Source organism: Rhinolophus ferrumequinum, chromosome 6, assembly GCF_004115265.2.
Source record: "Rhinolophus ferrumequinum isolate MPI-CBG mRhiFer1 chromosome 6, mRhiFer1_v1.p, whole genome shotgun sequence".
In the NCBI taxonomy this organism is placed as follows: domain Eukaryota; kingdom Metazoa; phylum Chordata; class Mammalia; order Chiroptera; family Rhinolophidae; genus Rhinolophus; species Rhinolophus ferrumequinum.
In genome coordinates this window covers 43,574,029-43,595,479 of record NC_046289.1, presented here as the reverse complement: position 1 = coordinate 43,595,479, position 21,451 = coordinate 43,574,029, and the positions used below count along the sequence as shown (strand labels likewise).

Below are 21,451 nucleotides of genomic sequence, written 5' to 3'. Positions count from 1 at the left end.
TCAAAGATGCAGCTCTTCCAAAGGAGAAAATAATAATAATAATAATAATAATAATAAAGACTCAGGGAGTCCATACTTTTCTTGTACTTCAAAAAGAAAATTAGCATTTGTCATGCTGTTTTCTATTACCTTCAAATAAGGAATTGGACTTGTTTATTTTTAGCAGTTTTAAAGCTCACTCACGGGAATGCCCAAGGGAAGGAGAATTAACCTTCCACCTAGAGTGCCAAGTCTCCCAGAAACTCAAAGAGCGTTTCAGTAGAGTTATTTTAAGGTGGATTTTACTTTCCCTCTCAAGTTCCCAGAAATTATTTTATTCACTTTTCTACCCTGTGCAATCTCCACTGTTCTGGACTATAGCAAATATCAAAAATGACCAAGACCTGTTAGAGTGCCGTGGATTGGCTCCACACATACACTACTACTTGCTACATTTTAGACCAGTGTGGCACTTTTATTTATTTTGGTGTTTATGTCTTTGGTTTTAAATTCAATTATAGAATTCAAGCAATCCATTTCCTTCTTGTCCAGAAACAGCTTCTTATTTAGAGGATTCTGGTTGTAAAGAGCACTTTAATGAAATCCCACATCACTTAATGGGCACTACTGTAAGACCCTATACTGGGTGCTGGGTGTGGGGTGGAGGGGATGCTGTCCTCGCCCTGGAGGGGCTCACAGCCACTCATTACTCTTTCGGCTTCTGTTTTTTGGAGATGAGGGATGAATACTAAAGGTAGTGTGAGAGGAAGAAAGAAAAAGGGCCAAAGCTAGAGATAAATTCTGATGGAGGGTTTTGGGGCTGGCTTCCTGGAGGTGGCGGCAGCATTCAAGCTGGGTCTAAAGAAGAGAAAAGCTTTTATGATCAATGACTGGAGTGGAGGAAGAAGCATACTTCCAGCGGAGGGAAATCAGGAGCAAAGACTAGAAGTGGGGAAAAGCACAGGTCCTGTGTGTGGATCAGTAAAAACCTGGTTTTTCATGAGGGTTGGGTTTGAGGTGGGCAGTACTAGGAGGAGATAGGATAACAAATTGGAGCTAGATTGTAGAACTCCTTGGATGTCATGCTAGAGTTTTAACTTTATGCTGGGCCACGGGAACCCAATTAAGGTTCGTGATCAAGGGAACGATACATTTATAGCCAGTAGTTTGAGGTTAATTCCAGTGTGTTTGCTAGCCATGTAGGATCATGTCATTTCTAGATTGAGGGCCTGGAGGTGCAATATAGCTTAGTAGTCATACTGAGCACTGAGTAAATGTAAGTTTTGAAACCTTAAATAAGTAGTTCTCAACCTTACTGTGGGTCAGAAATCACCCGACAAGTTTTTTAAAAGTGCTAAGAGATGGGCCCAACCTCAGAGATACTGATTCTATTATTTTAAGGTAAGGCTTGTACTTCATGATTTGTTTAAAGTGCCCTGATGTATTTATATGAATATCTTTATATAAAGGTAATTATAATATGAGGCCAGGACTGAGAACCACTGCTTTAAGGTAAATAATAACTTTATTCCTTTCAGCAGAGTTTTTTAGGCTGAAAGATTCCCTGTACTTGACATAGCGGTGTGAATAGCTCTAATACTTTATGGCATAGAATTGAAACAACACCAGATGAATGTATTTTGTTGCTAAGTTTTATACAGGAACAAAAATGTAAGTGAATATTGTTGGCAAAATGACTATTGATCGGGGGAAATGTTTAAATGTTTCTTGGCAGTTTTGTATTATACTTACAGTCTAGTTTAGTGAGGGCCTTTATAAATAACCCTAAAGCAAACTCTTGATAGAAACTGGCTGTGCGTTTTTTTCCTCACGTTCCCCTCCCCAAATGGATGTGATTACTATAGAATGTGTTTTAGGATTATCCTTTCCTTTCTTGCTCTATCAGCACTTTGCAATTCATAATTTATGGGGTTTTTCCTCCAGTATGATTATGATTATATGTATTCCGCAGTTGTGATACAAAATGTAGTTCAGTGTTGGATGGTGTGTAACTACACTCTCGTAAACCTGAATGTTAAGTTTTTATCTAGAAATGTTTAGAGTCAGAAACTCAGCCACAGATCTTAAAAATTGTCTTCCAACCATTTTATTCGCATCACTGTCTTCTTTTTAAGTAAAAAACAGTTTCCCTTCAGTTGGCTTCACTGACGTGCTAAATAAAATTTGAAGTTGATGGTCTTTTTTCTTAAAAAAATTAGTGTTTGAAATAAACTAGAATTTATTCTAGGTAAGTTTATAAATAAAGCATATTACATTTCTGCATTATGAATCTGACTCAGTGGTTGATGTTTTAAGGAAAGCCATAAAACATCCGCACATCCTGGGAAGTACACGCCCAGTCCTTGGCTCAGGAAGGGCCCTGACATGGCTAGGCTGAGCGGTCCTCAGAACCTTGGTTTCTCCCTCTAAAAGAAGGGGATTTGATGAAATAATTTCTGAGGTTGCTTCAGGCTCCAACATTTTATAACATTATTAGCAAAAAAACATTATGCAGCTGGAAGAATAGAAAAAGATGATATATTTTAAAAACTCCTTATTGCTCTTGTAACTAAAAACCCTACTTCACATGTCATTTTTACTCATCATCCCCTTCTGTTTATTGCCTAGTGTCTGAATTACAAGGCAATTTTTTTTAATGGTTTCAGGGTCGTTCTTATCTTTCTCTTCTGAAAATAACCAATGTATCCAAAATAGGGTGTATAAATTAAGGGTGTTATAACTTAACTGACTTTTAAAGCCATTAATACTGACCTTTGAGACCTGGCTTTTTCCCTGGTCCCATCAATCACTCCTATACCACCTCCCCCAATACAAAGGGTTAGACAGATGTGGATACAGTTTGTATTACTGGGGGTTATAGTGGTGGGAGGAGAAAGGGGGAATGAATGGAGGAAACACCATTTTTTTAGTTTTTCTAGTTCATAGTGAGTATAGCTGTATTTAAAAATGAATAAATGTGTGAAGGTTGATTCCTTTCCATATTTAGGTCATACTACTAGATATTACACTGGAACTTCAGAAGCAAATTATGTCTGAATTGGAAATTCTTTATAAGGTAATTTTTTTTTTTTTAAATAAAGCATGCCTATGGTGTTGGCTTGTAGGTTTTTAACTACTTCTGTCTTATTTTTGTTACAGTGTGATTCATCATATATCATAGGATTTTATGGTGCATTTTTTGTAGAAAACAGGATTTCAATATGTACAGAATTCATGGATGGTGAGTTTTCCTTTTATAATACTTTAAAAATGAATTTTGTGGGAGAGTGCTTTATAACCTGGTTTTGACATAAATGTCAAATAGAATGAAAAATAATTAAAATGCATTAATGATTACCTTCGTTATACTCTAAAAGGTCGTCGTGTTAGGGGTTCCTGGGGTTAAATATTTATGGCTGACCTGTAATTTCAAGAATGTAAGTTCATTTACTTTTATTGAAAATTTAAATAGAACAAATTAAATGCTAGTCTAATTGGTGGTTTGCTACTTGATTTTTTTCTATACAATCTGTCTTTACTTGCAAAACAGATGTTCTGTTCTTTTAATGTTTCAATAGCCAAAACAGATTTTTCTTTTAAATAAATCTATTAACCCAATGTCCTGTGTCTTTCAGAAAGAAAGCGGTTCTTAATTGCAAGATAAATTATTTTTGGACACAACTGTTTAGCCAAGATGTGTTTAGTTTTCTTTGGACTCTAGCCCTTTCCCTCCTTCTTTATTTTTCATTCATTTCCATTTTGGTAAACTCTTTCTTGATCTGAATATTTTGGCAAAATGGCAGATTTCTTGGTATGCTATCTGTGAAAGTATGTCATCATTGCTACTGTTTACCAATTTTAAATAAAAGCAGTCTTTAAACTTCATATATTCAGTTTTGCAGTGTCTATCTACCCCATTCAAATTCAACGTTTTGAAATATACTTAGTTCATTTGGGGAATTCTCATTATGTTACTGAAGCAAGTAGTTCATGCCCTGCAAGACTTTTTAATAAGCCAGCTTTGATACCTTGATACTGTGATAAGGTGTATGATGTATTCTAAATTAGGTATAGTAAATGCTAAGAATTAAAAGTCTTACAACCATAATAGGTAGTGTGACAATTACTGTTCAAAGAGACTGACCAGAACAAGTGGATTCTAGAGCCAATAGCTGTTTGAGGATTCCTTAGAGTTTTCTGTGTAGAAGATCATGTAACTAGAGGTAGTTTTACTTCTTCCTTTCCAATCTGGATGCCTTTTTTTGTTTGTTTTCTTTCTTAATAAGTACCCTTAGGGTAATAACGTAACAGTTTTAAAAAAAATAATTACCCTTAGGGTAATTATTACTTCCAGTACAGTGTTGAATAGAAGTGGTGAGAGCAGACATCCTTTTCTTGTTCCTGATCTTAGAGGGAAAACTTTCAGTCTTTCTCCGTTAAGTGTGATGTGGGTTTTTTGTAAATGTCCTTTGTCAGGTTGTGGAGGTCCACTTCTCTTCCAGCTTTGTTGAGTGTTTTTATCATGAAAGGGTGTTAGATTTCGTCAGATGCTTTTTCTGTGCCTTTTGAAATGAACATGTGTTTTTTGTCCTCTATTCCATACTTATGGTGCATTATGTTAATGGATTTTTGCATGTTGAACCAATTTTGCATTGGTCTTGATGTATAATCCTTTTTATATGTTGCTGGATTTGATTTTCTGTTAAGGATTTTTACATCCATATTGTTAAGATATTGATCTGTAATTTTCTTTTATTGTAATGTCATTGTCTGGTTTTGGTAATTAAGATAATACTGTCTTCAAAGGATGAATTGGGAAGTGTTTCCTCCTCTTGTATTTTTTAGAAGACTTTGTGAAGGATTGACGTTAATTCTTTTTTAAACATTTGGTAGAATTCATCAGTGAAGCCATCTGGTCCGGGGTTTTCTTTGTGAGTAGTTTTTGTGGTCAAGTGGCATCTGTTCCCTGTTACCAGAAGTCCAAGCACTTTTGCCCACTGCATCTTGGTATCGGAGTCACCAAGGAAAACACAACAGTCAAGCACTGGGTTGAACAATGCTTTACTCACGTAGAAAAAGAAACAGAGCAAGATCAACTTCAGTAGTGGGTGTGAGTTCCCCATGGCCAGCAGCAGGTACTTCCTGTAGGGCAGAGGGCCTGCACACACCCCTCTTCTGCTACCACAAAAAGCACCTTCCCACCCCTTCTCACCCCACTCCTGGGGAGTCAGAAATGCTGAAAGCTGGGGGCATGCCAGAGGTCATTGACATACATACTCAAGCAGGACAAAGCAGTACACATTGAGCCTGAAACAGGGAAAAATAATCCCAAACAAGGACATAAGCCCAGCACAGGTTATGTGGGCTCTTCATCTCTTGGCAAGTAAGTGCTCCAGGCCTAAGGCTCATTCTTACGTGGCGGATTGGGGTTTCGAAGACTGTGCACATAAGACTGTCTTTCATAACAGTTTTTAAAAAATTGTTGTATAATACGTGGGACCTGTAATTTACCATATCAACCATTGTAAGTGTATAATTCAGCAGCATCAAGTACATTCATCTGGCTGTGCACCCACCACCACTACCATTTCTAGAACTCTTTTTCATCTTGCAAAACTAAAACTCTGTACATTAAACAATAATTGGTGTTGTTGCCTCCATTGCCTCCTACCCCCAGCCTCTGGCAACCAACATTCTACTTTCTGTCTTTGTGAGTCAGACTACTCTCAGTACCTCATTTAAGTGGAATCATATGGTATTTGTATTTTGGGGACTGGCTTATTTCACTTTACAAAATGTCCTCAAGGTTCATTCATGTTGTGGCATGTGTCAGAATTTCCTTTATTTTTAAGGCTGAATATTTGTGTTTTTTTGATTACCAGCCAGTCTCTCTATAATTATAATTATAGGTTTATTCAGAATTTCTATTTCTTCTTGAGTCAGTTTTGGTCGTTTGTAACTTTCTAGAAATTCATCTATTTCATCTGGATTATTTGTTGGTATACAATTGTTCATAATATTCCTTTATAATCATTTTTATTTCTGTGAAGCCAGTGTTAATGTTCTCTCTTTCATTCCAGATTTTAGTAATTTGAGTTTTCTTTTTCCTAGATCAGAATAGCTAAAAGTTGGTCAGTTTCTTTGCTTTTTCAAAGAATCAACCTTTCGTTTCTTTGATTTTTCTCTATTGTTTTTCTATTTTTATGTCATTTATCTCTGATATATATTAATTTCTTCTTCTACTAGCTTTGGGTTTAGTGTGCTCATCTTTTTCTGTGTTTTAAGATGGGAAGTTAGGATATTGTTTTGAGATCCTTCTTGTTTCATGTAAGTGTTTGAAGCTATACATTTCCATTTGCTTTAGCGGCACCCTAAAGTTTTAATATGATGTGTTTTCATTTATCTTGAAGTATTTGCTAATTCCCCACAAAGGAAATCCCTTCTGATTTCTTCTGCGACCCATTTTTATTTAGGAGTATGTCATTTTCCACATTGAATGTCTTTTTGTTGTTGATTTCTAATATTCCTTTGAGGTCAGAGAACAAACTTTTTCCTTCTCTTTCAGGTCCCCCATTATGCATATGTTGGTATGCTTGATGGTGTCTTACAGGTCCCTGACAATATTCATTTTCTTCATTCTCTACCTTCTGTTCCTCAGATTGGATAATTTCAATTGACCTATCTTCCATCCCCTGATTCTTTCTTCTACATGCTCAAATATGCTCTGGTGAATTTTTCATTGCAGTTATTGTATGTGCGTGCATGAGAGAGAGAGTGTGTGTGTGTCTACTTGCTGTCTCATTATTGATATCCTCTATTTGGGGAGACATCATCATCATATTTTACTTTAGTTCCTTACACAAAGTTTTTATTAATTATTTGGATGCATTTAAAATAGCTGATTAAAGATTTTTTTTTTCCATTAAGTCCTACATCTGAGCCTTTCTAGGGACAGTTTCTTGCTTTTATTCCTTTGTATGGGCCATACCTTTTTGTTTCTTTTTACATGTCACATTTTTTTGTTTTTGTTGACTGTACATTTTTAATAATATAATATGTTAACTCTGGAAATCAGATTCTCCCTCATCCCCAAGGTTGTTTGTTGGTGGTGTTTGTTGTTGTTATGTGTTTGTTCAGTGACTTTTCTGAACATTCTGTCTATAATGTTTGTTTCTTTAGTGTATGGCCACTGAACCCTCTTTTTTGTTAGCTTACTGGTCAGCTAAAGATTTGACAGGGATTTCCTTAAATGCCTAGAGCTGATAAGTCTCCAGTCTTTGCTCAGGAGCTCTGCGTGAGTTAGGGCACAACTTCAGCATTCACCCAGGCAGTTGATAACTCTGCCTTAGTCTTTCCTTCCTGCTTGTGCAGAGCCTCATGTTCAGCCCAAGTTGATTGCTTAAAGCCTCCTCGGCTTTCGTGAGCATGCACACAGCTTTACACTTGTACATGTCTTAGATGTCCAAGAATATGTTGGAGCGTTTCAAAGCATCTATGGACATCTCATTCCCCAGCTTTTCCTTTCAGTGTTTTTGGTTAGCTTTTTGTTTGCCTAAACTGTTATCTACCACCTTAGTCACAAAGTTAATCAGTTGCTTCTAATTGTTTTCAACAAATGCCCCTAAGAAAAAGGCTTTTTGTACTGGGAAAGATCCAAGTCGGGTCAGATAAAGACAGCATTGCAAGTAGGGTCTTCCAGGACGGTGATTGAAATGCCTCTCATTAAGTCAAAACTAAATCCATTAAGAAATACCCAAATGCATCTCAGGATATATGCACATGTATTTGGATCACCGTCATGGGAAAAAATTATTTTACCAAAAAACTATGTTGCAAAGAAATAAAGGAATTTTTTACTTTCTTACCTAACAGAGGCTAAGAGAGCTTCTGCTGACACTTTTGCTTATGGCTCCAGACTAAAGTTTTGTTAGTATTAATAGTAATCATGGTCATCTTGAGAAAAATGTTGGTACAAATATGACAGCAATGTTGTGTTTTGTTCATTTACTACATATTTGTGTTTATCCTAAATGCAAGACACTACTTTTGATTTTAGACCCTTTATTAGGAACCAGACAGATCTTACCCCATGAGTTCTTTAATCCTAGTTACATAAAGATGATAGCCCTAATTCATCAACAGAAACATGTAGTTGTTTGGCAGCTCAGATGGGGTTTTTGCTAATCTAGTAGCACTCTTCCTTTTGGTGGATAGTGGCATGCAATGAAATGACCAGCTAGGGATGATCTGAGGCCAGGGAAGTTGACAGGTCACAGAGAGCAAACCAGTGACCTTGGTTGGAATCATGAGCAAACAGTTCAAACCAACTGTGCCACAGATAAATGAGTTTCTAAATGCCTAGAATACCAACGTCTCAGCAAGATTAAATTCTCTGAGATTAAATGGATATTTACAAAAACTGGTGAACTACCTCAAAATAGGATTCTTTTTTGCCTTGTTCTACTGATAATGGTGGTAACATAATCTTTGTCTTTTTGGTTTAGCTTGTTGACTATTGTCCATTTAGCTAATAAAGCCCCAATTTATATCCTATGTAAAAATAAATCTCCTCTTAGGATTCTTACTCATATATGTGAATGAATTTGTACCTCCTAGTTTGGAGCCACTCCAGCTGTTCACTTCATAAGGGATTGGCGCAATAAACTGCTTTTATCAGTATTCCAAATACCAACATGTAAGCTTGATCTTCTTGATACTCTTCATCCTTGGAACTGCCAATTCATCTGAAAGACCAATGAAAACATAAAATGTTTTTTTCTACCGTACTTCCACTTTTATTACATTTATAGTAAAAATGCTATTTTAGTAAATAAAGATGGTTCAGCTTATTGCAGAAGTGTCTTTTTTTCATTATCTTCCCAGTAGCACCCAGAGCCATAAGTTTCAGTCACACCGTAGTTTTCTAGCTTCTTATCAGAATTTGGAAACTACAAGGCAAAGTTACCTAAAGAAGTGATCATTTTCCTGCTTTAAACAGGATAAATATAAAACCCAGTAGCTTTATGTGTGTATGTGTGTGTGTGTGTGTGTGTGTGTGTGTGTGTGTGAGTTTTAACATGAAACATTATTTAACTTTTTTCTCTGATGTTCAGCTTTAGGAAAACTTGACATATAAAAATTTTCTTTTTGCAAAATAGACTTAACTGCATTTCAGTAAAATAATATGCTCCATGCTAATCCCTTATGAAATACTTCATCTGGTAGTAAAGTGGTTAAATGTGAATTTTTAGCCTCTTAAAAAGAAATTATTTCTCAACTATCCTGGATAATTCCTTTGCAGAACTGAAAGACTGTACACCTAAACTTGACTCAACAAAAGGTTATATTACATATTGTTAAAGCAGTTCTCATATAATCATATCATTAATACTGTGTTTCCCCAAAAATAAGACCTAGCTGGACAATCAGCTATAATGTATCTTTTGGAGCAAAAATGTGGTTCTTTGCATATCTTCCTGAAATTGTTGTTGTTGTTGTTGCTTAAGTGTTTATTATCATTTTCTTTCTTCCTTTCCTTTATTTTTCAATTACAGTTGACATTCAGTCTTCCTGAGATTCTTACACCACTTGTGTAAGATTAAAATTTTGATAAGCATACCCAAATTTATACTTCCAAGTGAATATTGGTTCCTTCAAAATAGTTATCTAGGAAAGTTATACAGTTATTTCAGTGATGTTATTGGTGCTGCAAATGTTTGCTGTCCCTTCTTTTGAAACTGCTTTCAGAACAACTGTATCTATTTTGGTGAAATTCATGGTGATTTTAATTCATTCATTCATCTGACAGTTATTTATTGAATATCTACTATCTCGTAGTTGTACTAACTTCTAGGTTGATGAAAATTAAAAACAAGCAAACAACATGGCCTGCCTTTATTACATTCATAGTCTAGTAGTTTTGGTTTTTGGAAAGTGCTAAAAGCTGAACAGGTAAAGGTGAAGGGTGTTAGTGAATAGCATTTTAGTGAAAAATGTTGACGTAGGAGATTGATTTTTATTTTTTACCCCATAAAGTGTTTTTCAAAGTGTTATCGAAGAGAATTTTTAAAAAAAATCATTTTGAACTAGCATAGTATCTTTGATTGTTTATATTGATACCTAATTTGCAGGGTAATATTCATTTAGATAGATGTTAACATTACTATTTTACTCTATTAGTTTTTGTGTGTATTTTGGACCTTATATTCAGCAGCTTTTGTTTAGTTAATGTGAGAATTCTAAGATAGGGACCTGGCTTACATTTTAGAAAACTGTTATACAAGATAGATACCTAAATGTGATTACCCTATTGATCTAAAATTTTGTGTGTGTTTAAGTTTACATAATAAAGTACAGATTCTTAGCCTGCCCTTGACTAATTTTCTTCATTGTATATGTGTATGTGATTATACACTTGGGAATAAAATGGAAGTTACCTAGTTATGCTTCATCTGGAAGTATAAGTATGTCATAAATAAAATTGGATTAAAAACCAATTTTACCCTAGACATGTAATGCATGATATAAGGTGAGAAAAATAAATTTCTCACAGTGAATGCACAGAGGAGGGTTCCAGGGCACTGTTCTGGTAGTTTCATTTGTAGTAACACAGCATGTTTTTCTCTACAGGGGGATCTTTGGATGTATATAGAAAAATTCCAGAGCATGTCCTTGGAAGAATTGCAGTAGCAGTGAGTATATGGCTTCAACTTTATAAAATCTGAATGGTTTAGTCTCTAGTCCAGCCTTATTCTCTTTATATCCTCCACATGTTTTTTCTTCTTCTTCTTCAGTCCCTACTGACTGCCGGGGCCTTCTTAACTTTCTTTTCTTATCATTTTTGTGCTTTCTTCTTTTCATAGACCAACCCACAGTAACTACATAGGCACGTGACATCTTTTAGGCTTATGGGTATTCTGACCTGTTATAGTTTCAGGTGTTCGCAGGGACCTTGGTGCTCTTGTTGACCAGTAAATTTTCCAAGTTCTTCAAAAAGAAGGCTGGTTTTTGGACATTTTATAATTATAGGCATTAGAAAATACTTCTAAAGTCTAAATTATTAAAATAAAACAGCCTATAAGAAAATACTTTATTCTTAAAGAATTTTGCAGACTTTTGATGTTACTGCGTTTTAAGTTTTTTCACCCACTACATCTAGGATTTACTCCCATTATGATTAAAAGCAATTTTCTCATTTTCTATATTCACTAAAAAACTGATGAACTATGTCAACCAAACTAAATTACTGTATAAACCCCAGATTTCAAATTTGGAATAACGTAGGTTAAACAGTGTCTAAGAGAAGTCATGGGGTGGTGTAATCGTAAACAATTGCTAAACTACAGGCACTCTGAGAACTTAAGCAGTTTAATGCAGAACAAAGTGATTATACCATGTACCATTTAATTAAATGGCTGATTTTCACATTCATTATGCATCAGCCTGACAACTCAAATCCTTTAATCCAATGTGGACGCTTCTTTAGCTTTAGTTCATCGTAATTCACAGCTCTCCTTTTTCCTTTCTCATTAGTGGTGTGAACTGCCCAGGGTGATGAGAACTTTCTTTTCTGACGCCACTGCTGTTAAGCAGCTTCTAATCTACATGTTTAGGTAGATTAGTATGAAATTTGAGTACTTAAATCACTATTTTAGATGAAAATAAAAATGTTTCATTTCCTCTTTTAATCTCAGGGGAATGAATGCTTTGTGGCTTTTGGCAGTTCTTGGCTCTAAAGTTTAATAACACGTATAATAAAGGGCAAAAAAAGGCAAGGATACCAATTGAAAAAGAAGAAAGTATATGAGTTCTGTATACTCAGTTGCCAGTTGAACTTGGCTAAAACAGGAGTCTGCCTCCTTCAGTAGAGAAGCACGTTCTTCCTGGACTTCATACATCTTACCTCCTGCTCGTGTAGGGCATCCCCACAAGGCCACTGGTCTGTTCAGTTCTACTGGAGGGGGAAGCCTGTGGAGTGAAGGAAGTCAGCAAAAAAATAATAAAATAAATAATAATAATAATAATAATCCAGCTTCAAGTAAAGGCTTACCTATTGGGCAGTTGAAAATATGACAAAAATTATATTAGTGAAAGGCATTTAAAGTAAGTGCTAGCCCAAAGCATTGTTTAAATTTGCCCTTACATTTTTAAAAATTAGGGTGTTGTGTTTTTTTTTCCCCTAGAATATGTCCAATTTCTCCAGCTTTTATGGCTCATCAGGTCATAGTAATGAAAACTGCCTGTGGCCAGAGTAAAAGAAATGCTTTTCATAATTTTGCTCTTCATCTGCCACTTTTTATAAACTCTGCTGGGCCTAAGCTTGTGTAATGCTTCCACAGTATAGCTTTTAATGTAATTTAAGTAGGCTACAAACTTGGATAATCCTTTGTTGCAGCTGACAAACACCAGTGGAAAGATTCTACCAGTCAAAATCAGACTAGCAAGTTGATGGGTTAGAAGTCATGGTTTGTATAGTAAATGTTCTGACAGCCTGACTGCGTTCCCAGTACCCTTGATTATCTCTCCTCTGGTGTGAAGACAGCATCAGCATCATGCGCTTGAGTTCTCTCCGTGAGACCACGAAAGCACAGGAGCGCTGTGGCCAAGTCGGAAGCAACAGAATCCGGAGACAGGAGGGAAATAGCTGTACAGTGAATACTTCCTTGTGCCGGTTGTTGTAAATGTATTACGTACAGATATTGTCGATCTTTACAGCAACTTGGAAGTGTAGATTACTGTACATATTTTATACATGTGCAAGATGAGGTTTAGAAAAGTTAAATAACTTACCCAAGTTTTCATGTAACTAGTCAGTAGTAATTTGAACCCAGAGCTGTTTGACTCCCACATTCGATCGCTTCAGATTCTTTTCATGTCTTAGAACCACATCTAGGCATCTCTCCCTCCCCAAATTAACTTTACCTTCCAGGTTCCAATGATCTGGCATGCAGCACAGGTCCAAAGATCCAAGGTTCATTACACAATGGACCCCGTCAGCCTGCATGATACGTTCAGATTTTCTCTTGTAGGATGTATGGCAAGAGAATATTTTTCCCAGAAAAAGTCCATATTAACTGGCTGATTTTAGTTTTCCAATTTGCTCAATGATTTTTATCCACTTCCCATTTGAATCTGGTCTCTTGTAAAGAGGAAAGCCTTTCTGTCTTTCCTGCCATCTAACACATTTTATTTTTGCTCTCATTTCTGAAGCAGTGACACTGTGTACTGTATTTTGAGTGCTAATGTTGACTGAAGTTGTCCCTGAAAGGATGTGCACTTGACATGTCAAGGAGTGAGTGATTGATAGCAGGTATAAGTACCTTTGGTGTCAAGGCTTTGTCACATCATTGTTGTGAAGCCTGGCCTACTGAATACCAATAATACCCTCTAGATTTTCAATCAACAGATTTCTAGCTCTTTCTACACTGATTCTTACATGCTTATAAACGAAAATGTAGTCTATTTTGACAAAGTTGGAAGAATAGTGATGTTTTGAATCTCTAATAATACATAATTTTAGCAAGTATCATGAAATCAGTATTTGTTTTACTTTTCTTTCTGCCTGATATTCTGAATATGATGGCTTGCCTTCCGCTTCTGTGTTTTCTGATTATTTGTTTCCTGTGGGACCAATTTTTAGTGGTGTGCTATCTTTAATGAGAAGGTTTTATAATATGCAACTAAGCTTATAAGTGGAGAAGTTTAACCCTACTTCCAGAACTCAGAAGATAATTACTTCCATGCTAAATAAGATGATCATATCCTAGTTCTCAGAGAAAATTGTTTACATTATTGATGTTATTTTTTTATAAACATTTAAGGAAATGTTTTTGTCCTGTTTCCTCTGTTTGTGTTATTATTATTATTTTGATATTTATTTTTTTAGTCTTACTGTCCAGAAAATGTATCTTTTGTTGTAATGCCACATATTTAAACCCCAGAAGAAATCATTTACTATAAAAATTCATTCTGTTCTCTTAAAATTCACAAATATTGTGGAATTGGTGACACTGTGTTAGCAAATCTTTCAGGAGTACATTCCACTCTGTGAGAATAATTAAAGCATGTTAACCTCTGCTCAGCATTAATTGATATAGATTTTATCTCCTTCTAGATCTTTAGTATTTGGAAATTGAGTTTCTCCCTTTGCATATCTGTTTTTAATATTACTCTTAGTTTTTCTTCATCAACTAAAATCCTCACATGGTTAGCCCCCAATCCTCTTTTCATCATTTTCAAGATATGTAACTCACTCAGTTACTTCTCATAATGGTAGCTTTTCTTATTCTATGGTCCTGACCTATGTAAAATTTTCTATAACAATGGGTACTTTTAAATTCTTGCAGTAAATTTGAATGATAGTGGTTCATTCATTGTATCTGATAACCTAATTATGAATAGTCAACCTTGAAATTGGTAAGTCCATACTCATGTGCATCAGAGTCAATGGGTGTAAATAAAAATATATGCATCTCCTATTCCAATTTCTATATTAAGATTTTTAAAGGTTTTAATGTTTAAATTTCCAACATAGACGGTAGCACTTGTAATCCATGTACTTAGGGTCTTAGAAACATCTTTTTTTCAGTAAATTATTTGACTAATTATTCTTATCCCAAGCTGTTAAATTCTGAAATCCAAATCTAATTCAGATGTTTGTATCTTCTCTCTTGACTTCCTTGACTTGCCCTTTCAGTGTTGTCTCCACGACCCCACACGTACGTGTGCACCAGCCAGACGAACTTGAGAGGATCATCATGCTCATATACTTTGTTCTCTCTTACCCCAACATCATTTAAAATATTTGGGGGGACTTTTCATTTCGAAATTCTTTTAAACTTACAGAAGAGTTGTGAGAATAATACAAGGAATTCCCACAGACGCTTCACTGAGATTCTGCATTTGTTAACAGTTAGCCACATTTGGCTAAAAATACATAAAGTTGACCCTTGAACAACACAAGCACTTAGGGGCATCAACCACCTGCTCAAAAAACCTGTATATAACTTGAGTTGGCCCTTCACACACGTGGATTCCCAACCGCAGATCGAAAATACTACTTTTTTTTTCCCTGAAACATTTAGAATAAGTTACGGATATCATGATGCTTTGCTCCTAACTACTTCAGGTGTATATTTCCGAAGAGCAAAGATATTCTCTTACATTATCACTGTATACTGGTCAAAATAGGAAATCAGCATTCATACATTAGTATTATCTAATTCAACAGTCCTTTTTCAGATTTTGCCAAGTGTCCAATAATACCCTGATAGACCAAAAGAAAAAAACTTCTGGTTCAGCATCCAGTCTAGGGTTCGCATTGCATTTAGTTGTCATGTCTTTTTAGTCTTTCTTAATCTAGAACAGTGTCTCAGTGTTCCTTTGCCTTTCATGACCTTGATATTTTTGAAGAGTATACTGTCCCAACACTTTCATTATATATTCCTACATTGGCCCGAATACTTCTCTTTTTCCTAGGAGTTGTCTGTTACTCAAGGCTCAGCACCTTGCTAAAGCATTCCTGACTACAGGAAAGCAATCTCTTTTCCACCCTTGCCTTCTTTAGCTAATTATTTTTTTTAAATGTCTATCCTTGGTCATAAGTGTCATGACTTTAAAAAAAATTTCACATACAAAAGTGTAGAAAAATTTAAAAATGAAGATCTTTGTCCCTTTTTCCTGTCCCTCTCCTCCCTGCCCACACCACTGATAAGAATTCAGCAGATGTACTTCCAAGTCATTTTATGTACATGCTTGTACACTTATTTCTTTCATTTCTCGTACTTTATGTTTAGAACATTCTAAGTTCATTAAACGAAAGAACCTGAAACTTATATATTTGGTGTCCCCACAGAGCCTGGCACAGAAATGGGAGATGCTTACAGGTTGACAGAGTTTTAAAGGAAGAATTATGGTTGATATGATTATATTTAAATGTGGAAAGTTCTTTATAAAAACCATCATTGTACTGTTTTCTCTTTCTTAAATTTAGGTTGTTAAAGGCCTCACCTATTTGTGGAGTTTAAAGATTTTACATAGAGGTATGTAATAAGCTTACAAGTTCGGACTTAATTTGGGGTAGGGGTGGATAGCTCTCCAGCTCCCTTGATTTCTAAAGTAAGTGATATTTTAATCCAGCTGAGATATTTGGTAGTCCAAACTATGGGTGTTTTATAAATGTTTTTTATTTTCTCCCTCAACTGCTCTGATTTAAATTATAAAGTTGGTATTGTGTTTTTGTGAATAATATTTACCAAACGTAAAAACGTATTTCATAGTATTTGAAAAAGACAGGATCTTATTTTTCTTAATTCTAGTTAATGCAAAACTTTCACTTCTGTACAATTGCATCTCTTCCTTTTATTAACATTTCAGATTATCATCATACACTGTTCCTTAAGAGACTGCTTCACATACCTACCTTGAAAGTGAAACCAAATAAGGAATTGGTGGAAGCATCAGAAATTAGTTCACTAGTCTATTAACAGAACACAAGAATAATAATTAGATAACTGTTGAATGTTGCAAAAGGAACCGCCTTTGCATTTTTTAATGTTACCAAAATGTCTGAATTCATTTGGAACAAATTATTAAGTGAGAAACAGACTATAACAAAGCAACTTCAAGGCCTAATGTTACTAACAGTACTGTTTAATTTTCCACATCTGCTCAGCTTAGCTTTATGCACATTTGGGGAATGCAACAGCATACACATTAGATGTGATTAAAGGAAAGTTTTCTTTAAAAAAAGGTATAAACTATGAGAGAGGAAACAACTGATGTCTTCAACTGTAGTATCACATCTGTCACTAAGGGTTGTTTTTTGTTGTGGTGGTTTTCATATCCTAGTGATTCCAATTTCTTCTTAAATCCTCCATCCTCTTTCAAGAGGGTATGTAGATTTTGACAAGTAAAATATCAGTTCAGGTCTTGAAGGTATTTATGGAATCATAAACCAGAGTTTTCTTTAAACCCAGTCCACTCTATTTCTAGACTGTAGTTTGTGCAAAATGTAGATGTAGAGAGAGTTAGTATTACTCTTCCTGGGTATGAATAATTAGCATGTAAACACATCTGGTGGGTGAGAGAAAAATGGAACATTTTCCACCACCAAGATTAAGAAAAATGGTATTTAATACAATATAACTTATATTGCTTCTATTCCCTATACTCCCACAGGCACACACTCACCAACCCATAAAGTGGTTATAGCTATTTTAATAGGAATTAACACAGTGGTCAATTCTTGTCATTTTATTGATTTTTATGGACATCTGCTCTCTATTTGACAAAGGAGCTCAAGGAAGTCATCAGTTCTCAATAGCACAGCCTTCATTCAAAGGACCTTGCCATGGAGATGCAAATGTTATTAGTAAAGTGATGCTTAGGACCATCCTGTACTCTGGCATACAGCATCATTCTGGCTTATAATGAAGTCTCACTAGCTATAACCTTCTGTGAGGAATCTTGGTAGCACTAAGAACTATAGTGGATAGGGAAATGCTATTTAGTTATTCTGCAGTTATCTTTATTTTTCTTTTTTAAAATCAGAAATCATGCTGATAAATAGATATACCTCTATCTAGTATTTCCTATATCTAAATTGGTTGGTTTTCATTTTACTCCTTGTTTTAGAGAAATGATTGAAATTTTCATTTGAAACGGGACCTTGATAGACACGTTTCAAATGGATTTATGTCTGGATCTAAAAGTAAATTTTACGGTGTTGGTCAGATTCCGAGGACAACCACCATATAGTCACTGTGGGCAAGTGTTGACCAGAGCCTCTCAGCAGGTAGGTCCTTCCTACCTCTGGATGCAGCGTGGGCTAAGAAAGGGTTATTTGATCAGTGGCTTATGGGGCCTTCATGGTTTGACTGATTGAGGGCACAGAGATTTCAAAAAGGAATCCTGAGCCTGTACTTTTCTTAACAGTATGTGCTGGCCAGCTCACTTCCCACAGAGAGTAACCCACTATAAAATGCCACTAGTCCTGGGAAGAGGATATGTGCAAGGAGCTGGTGGGGGCAGTGGTAGTGGGCTAACAAATCCTCCCAAGGGATATTAGTTTTAAATAAATACTAGTGAGTGAATGTGCAGTTGTATTTGTCTAGATGGAAAGACTAGTGAATTACAGTGCAGATGAGCAGTTATTCCCTAGTAATTATGGTATTCAACTATAGAAATAATATATGTTGAGCTTTTCAAGTTTCCTAGTTATTCATGGAACTTTTACCTTCTGGATGTAAAAGCGTTTGCCTGTGTTTTTATTGAAGACTGCAAGAAGCCAGGTGTCCCTGAAGACTTGTAAAGCATTGTAATGAGAGAGATGTGTACTCTAGATTAAGTAGTTGTTAACTTAGTATTGTAGAGGTTTCGTCCATATTTAATAAGTTGGATTCCATGAACATAAGATTAAAGATGCCTTTTTATTTACCAAAAAGCTATTTAATTTTCTCCTTGATTAAAAAATTGTAGCTTTTTAGATCAGTTCAATCAGGCAATTAAAGATCAGAGCTTTTAAGTTCAGCTAAGGCAATTAAATAGGTAATATACTTGTTTATACACTTTCGCTGTATAAGTTCATTTCTGTACCTTCCTAAAAGCACATATACTCATATTTGCTTTCTCTAAATGATGATGGGAATTATAGCTGAATATGTGTCATATTGTCAAATCAAAGACAGCTGAATATGTGTTCTGCAGAAGGGGGAGCCTGGTACAGGCTCGGTGAGGGAGAAGATGGGGAGTGAAAGGAAGACGGTGAACGAGGAGCCAGTGAGAGATCTAAGCCTCTTTCCCCTTTGTCTTGGTCTGAGTACCTGTGTTCTCCTCTGATCATTTTCTTCCCTACCAAATGCTGCCCCCAAAACCCCTGTCTTGTTTTGGGGTTATAAATTTTAAAAGATATTAAGAAATGGAGATGTATTCAGTTACCTAATGAGAAATGAGAACAACCTGGGTTTTTTTTCATTTAAAAGGCTTCCTTTGAATACAGTGTTCATGTATTTCAAGCTGTTACATATAAATGGTGAATAGTGGAATTTATAAAACATAGTTAATGACTTCCAAACAAGCTGCTAAAAATCAAGTCTTTCCTATATCCAGTGAGGACTGTATAGACAATGAAATTTGAGCACCAAGCAGTGACAGACCACCCATTCCATGAGGCTTGTTAATCTGGTAGAGGTTAGTTTATATGACAGTATATTGTGCCAACAGGAAATTTGTTTAGAAATTGAAGTACAACAGTTGTCATTCATAATGGATCAAATATTATATTCAGTTAGGTTTTACTATTGTTTATTTTGTTCTTTTTAAGAGTTGGTTGAGATGAAATATGTGAAAGTACTTTGTAAATGGTCAAGTACTAATAATTAGGAATGTTTTTATTATATAACTGAACTAATCACTTTATCCAGTTAATATGCATACCCCACTCCCAAATCCAGCCAGGGAGTTTATTATATTAGCTTGGTGCAAAAGAAATGGTAGTTTTTACAATTATTCTTAACCTTTTAAATTGCAATTATTTTTGCACCAACCTAATACTTTGTGTTATTGGGTCAAAAATTATGAAAACCTTTTCTTTAAGGTAAGCAAGTAAGATCACATGAGGACATAGTATTGAAAATGTTTGTAACTTCCACCAAAATTTACTACTGTGGGAAAATTGCCTTTATTAAAAAGCATGTGTGTGTGAGCCCTCTAAGCGTAACATGTACTGACTGGGTAAAAACAAAGAAAATGAACAGTGAGGAAGTCTGTTAGGCCAGCTCTGACATTACAGCAAACGTTGCAGCTTCACTTCAAAACATACATCGCCACTAATGAGGTGAGAGCCCGGCATATTAATAAACCTCCAGCTCCAGTCACAGCCGTCATTACCCACATCAAACATAAACACGAGATTAACACCTATGCCATCTCTTTGGAAGATGTGAGAATGCCCTGGCAGTAACTGCTCTCTCTTTCCCTGAGGATAAAAAATAGAAATGGAAGGGTAATGAGACTAGGACTTAGATTAAGAAAATAAAATTGGCAATCAGGCTGGAGCAATCTTACACAGATGGAGTTTATAGAAAGAAACAACTGAGGTAGGTGGTGTCCCAGGACATTTTTTATAGTTTTGAACCTGGTTAGTTTCATTTATTTTCTCTAATAGGAGAGCTTTTTCATATTTATGTATATATTTTTTAAATTTTCATGTTTTTCTGGAAGGCAAATGTTGCCCAGATAGATTTGTGTTTAGAGAAACTAAGTCTTGTGGTTTCAACTTGAATGTTTGAAATTTTTTCTACTCCTGGCTGTACTTTTGATAAATCTGGCCTCACATAGATCTTCCAATTGGTACAACAATAAATGCCAAAGCTAGTGGTAGTTCATTGGGCAAATATTTACTGTATATCTACTATGTTTCAGGCACTGGTCTGAGTACTTGGAATACATCAATATATAAAACAAAAGATTCCTACACTCGTGAAACTTGTCTTCTAGCAGTGGTGGGGCAAGGTTAGAAAACAGCCCATAAATAATAAACATAATAAAAAAAAGTAAATACAAAGTGTGTTAGAGGCTCATTAGTAATATGAAGAAAAGAAAAACTAGATCAGGCTTAGGGGAGGCAAAGCACAGGTTGCAGTGTTCATCAGGTAGGCCTCATAGAGAAAGTGAGGTTGGAGCAAAGGCTTGAAGGAGCAGAGTTGCTAGTCAGGTCGATATATGGGGGACCAGTTCAAGAGCAGATGACACCCGATGGGATGTGCCGGGAACGTTCATGGAACAGCAAGGAGCCCTGCGAGCCTGCAGCCGAGGGTAGGGGCAAGAGTAGAATCAGCTGTTAGGAACTGTCACAGTCAGTAATACAGGCGGGTAATGGAGGCTCAGATCAGGGAGACAGTCGTGCAGAGGGGAAGAAGTGGTCGGGTTCTAGATATATTCTAAATATAGAGCCAATGGACTTTCCAGTTGGATTGCTTGTGGGTTTTAGGAGGAAGAGAGAAGTCATGCTTGCTTAAACTTGCAGCAGTAGTTCAGTGTGCTAAAAAAAGTTTCCTCCTACCTTTTTTCTCTTAACATTTGAGACACCTCCATTAAAGGTCCTTTAATGAAATTAAAACTGATAATATCAAGTGCTGACAAGTATACAGAGCAGCTGAAACTTTCATCCATTGCTGGTGGAACTATAAACTGGTACAGCCAATTTGGAAAACAGTTTGGTACATTTCCTGCAACATGATCCAGCAATCCCACACCTAGTGGCTTTATTCATAATAACCCAAACTGGAAACAACCCATTGTGGTACATTTGTACAATGTAATACTACTCAGCAGCAAAAGGGAGCAAATTACTGATACACACAACGTGGATGAATATCAAGTACTTTATGCTAAGAGGAAGAAGTCAGACTAAAGGACTACCTATTGTGTCATTCCACTTACATGACATTCTGGAAAAGGCAAAACTGGAAGG

The 21,451-nt window shown here is 35.8% G+C and overlaps 1 protein-coding gene across 4 annotated transcripts in view; it reads left to right on the top strand.

The window, feature by feature from the left end:
- Positions 1-21,451, top strand: part of MAP2K5 (mitogen-activated protein kinase kinase 5) — a 228,706-nt gene that overhangs the window by 80,196 nt on the left and 127,059 nt on the right. For all 4 annotated transcript variants that reach the window (XM_033108520.1, XM_033108523.1, XM_033108521.1 and 1 more), the window contains 4 exons: positions 2,987-3,055; positions 3,139-3,220; positions 10,609-10,670; positions 15,971-16,019. In XM_033108520.1, coding sequence (XP_032964411.1) covers positions 2,987-3,055; positions 3,139-3,220; positions 10,609-10,670; positions 15,971-16,019 — 262 coding nt within the window. The remainder of the gene's footprint in view (positions 1-2,986; positions 3,056-3,138; positions 3,221-10,608; positions 10,671-15,970; positions 16,020-21,451) is intronic.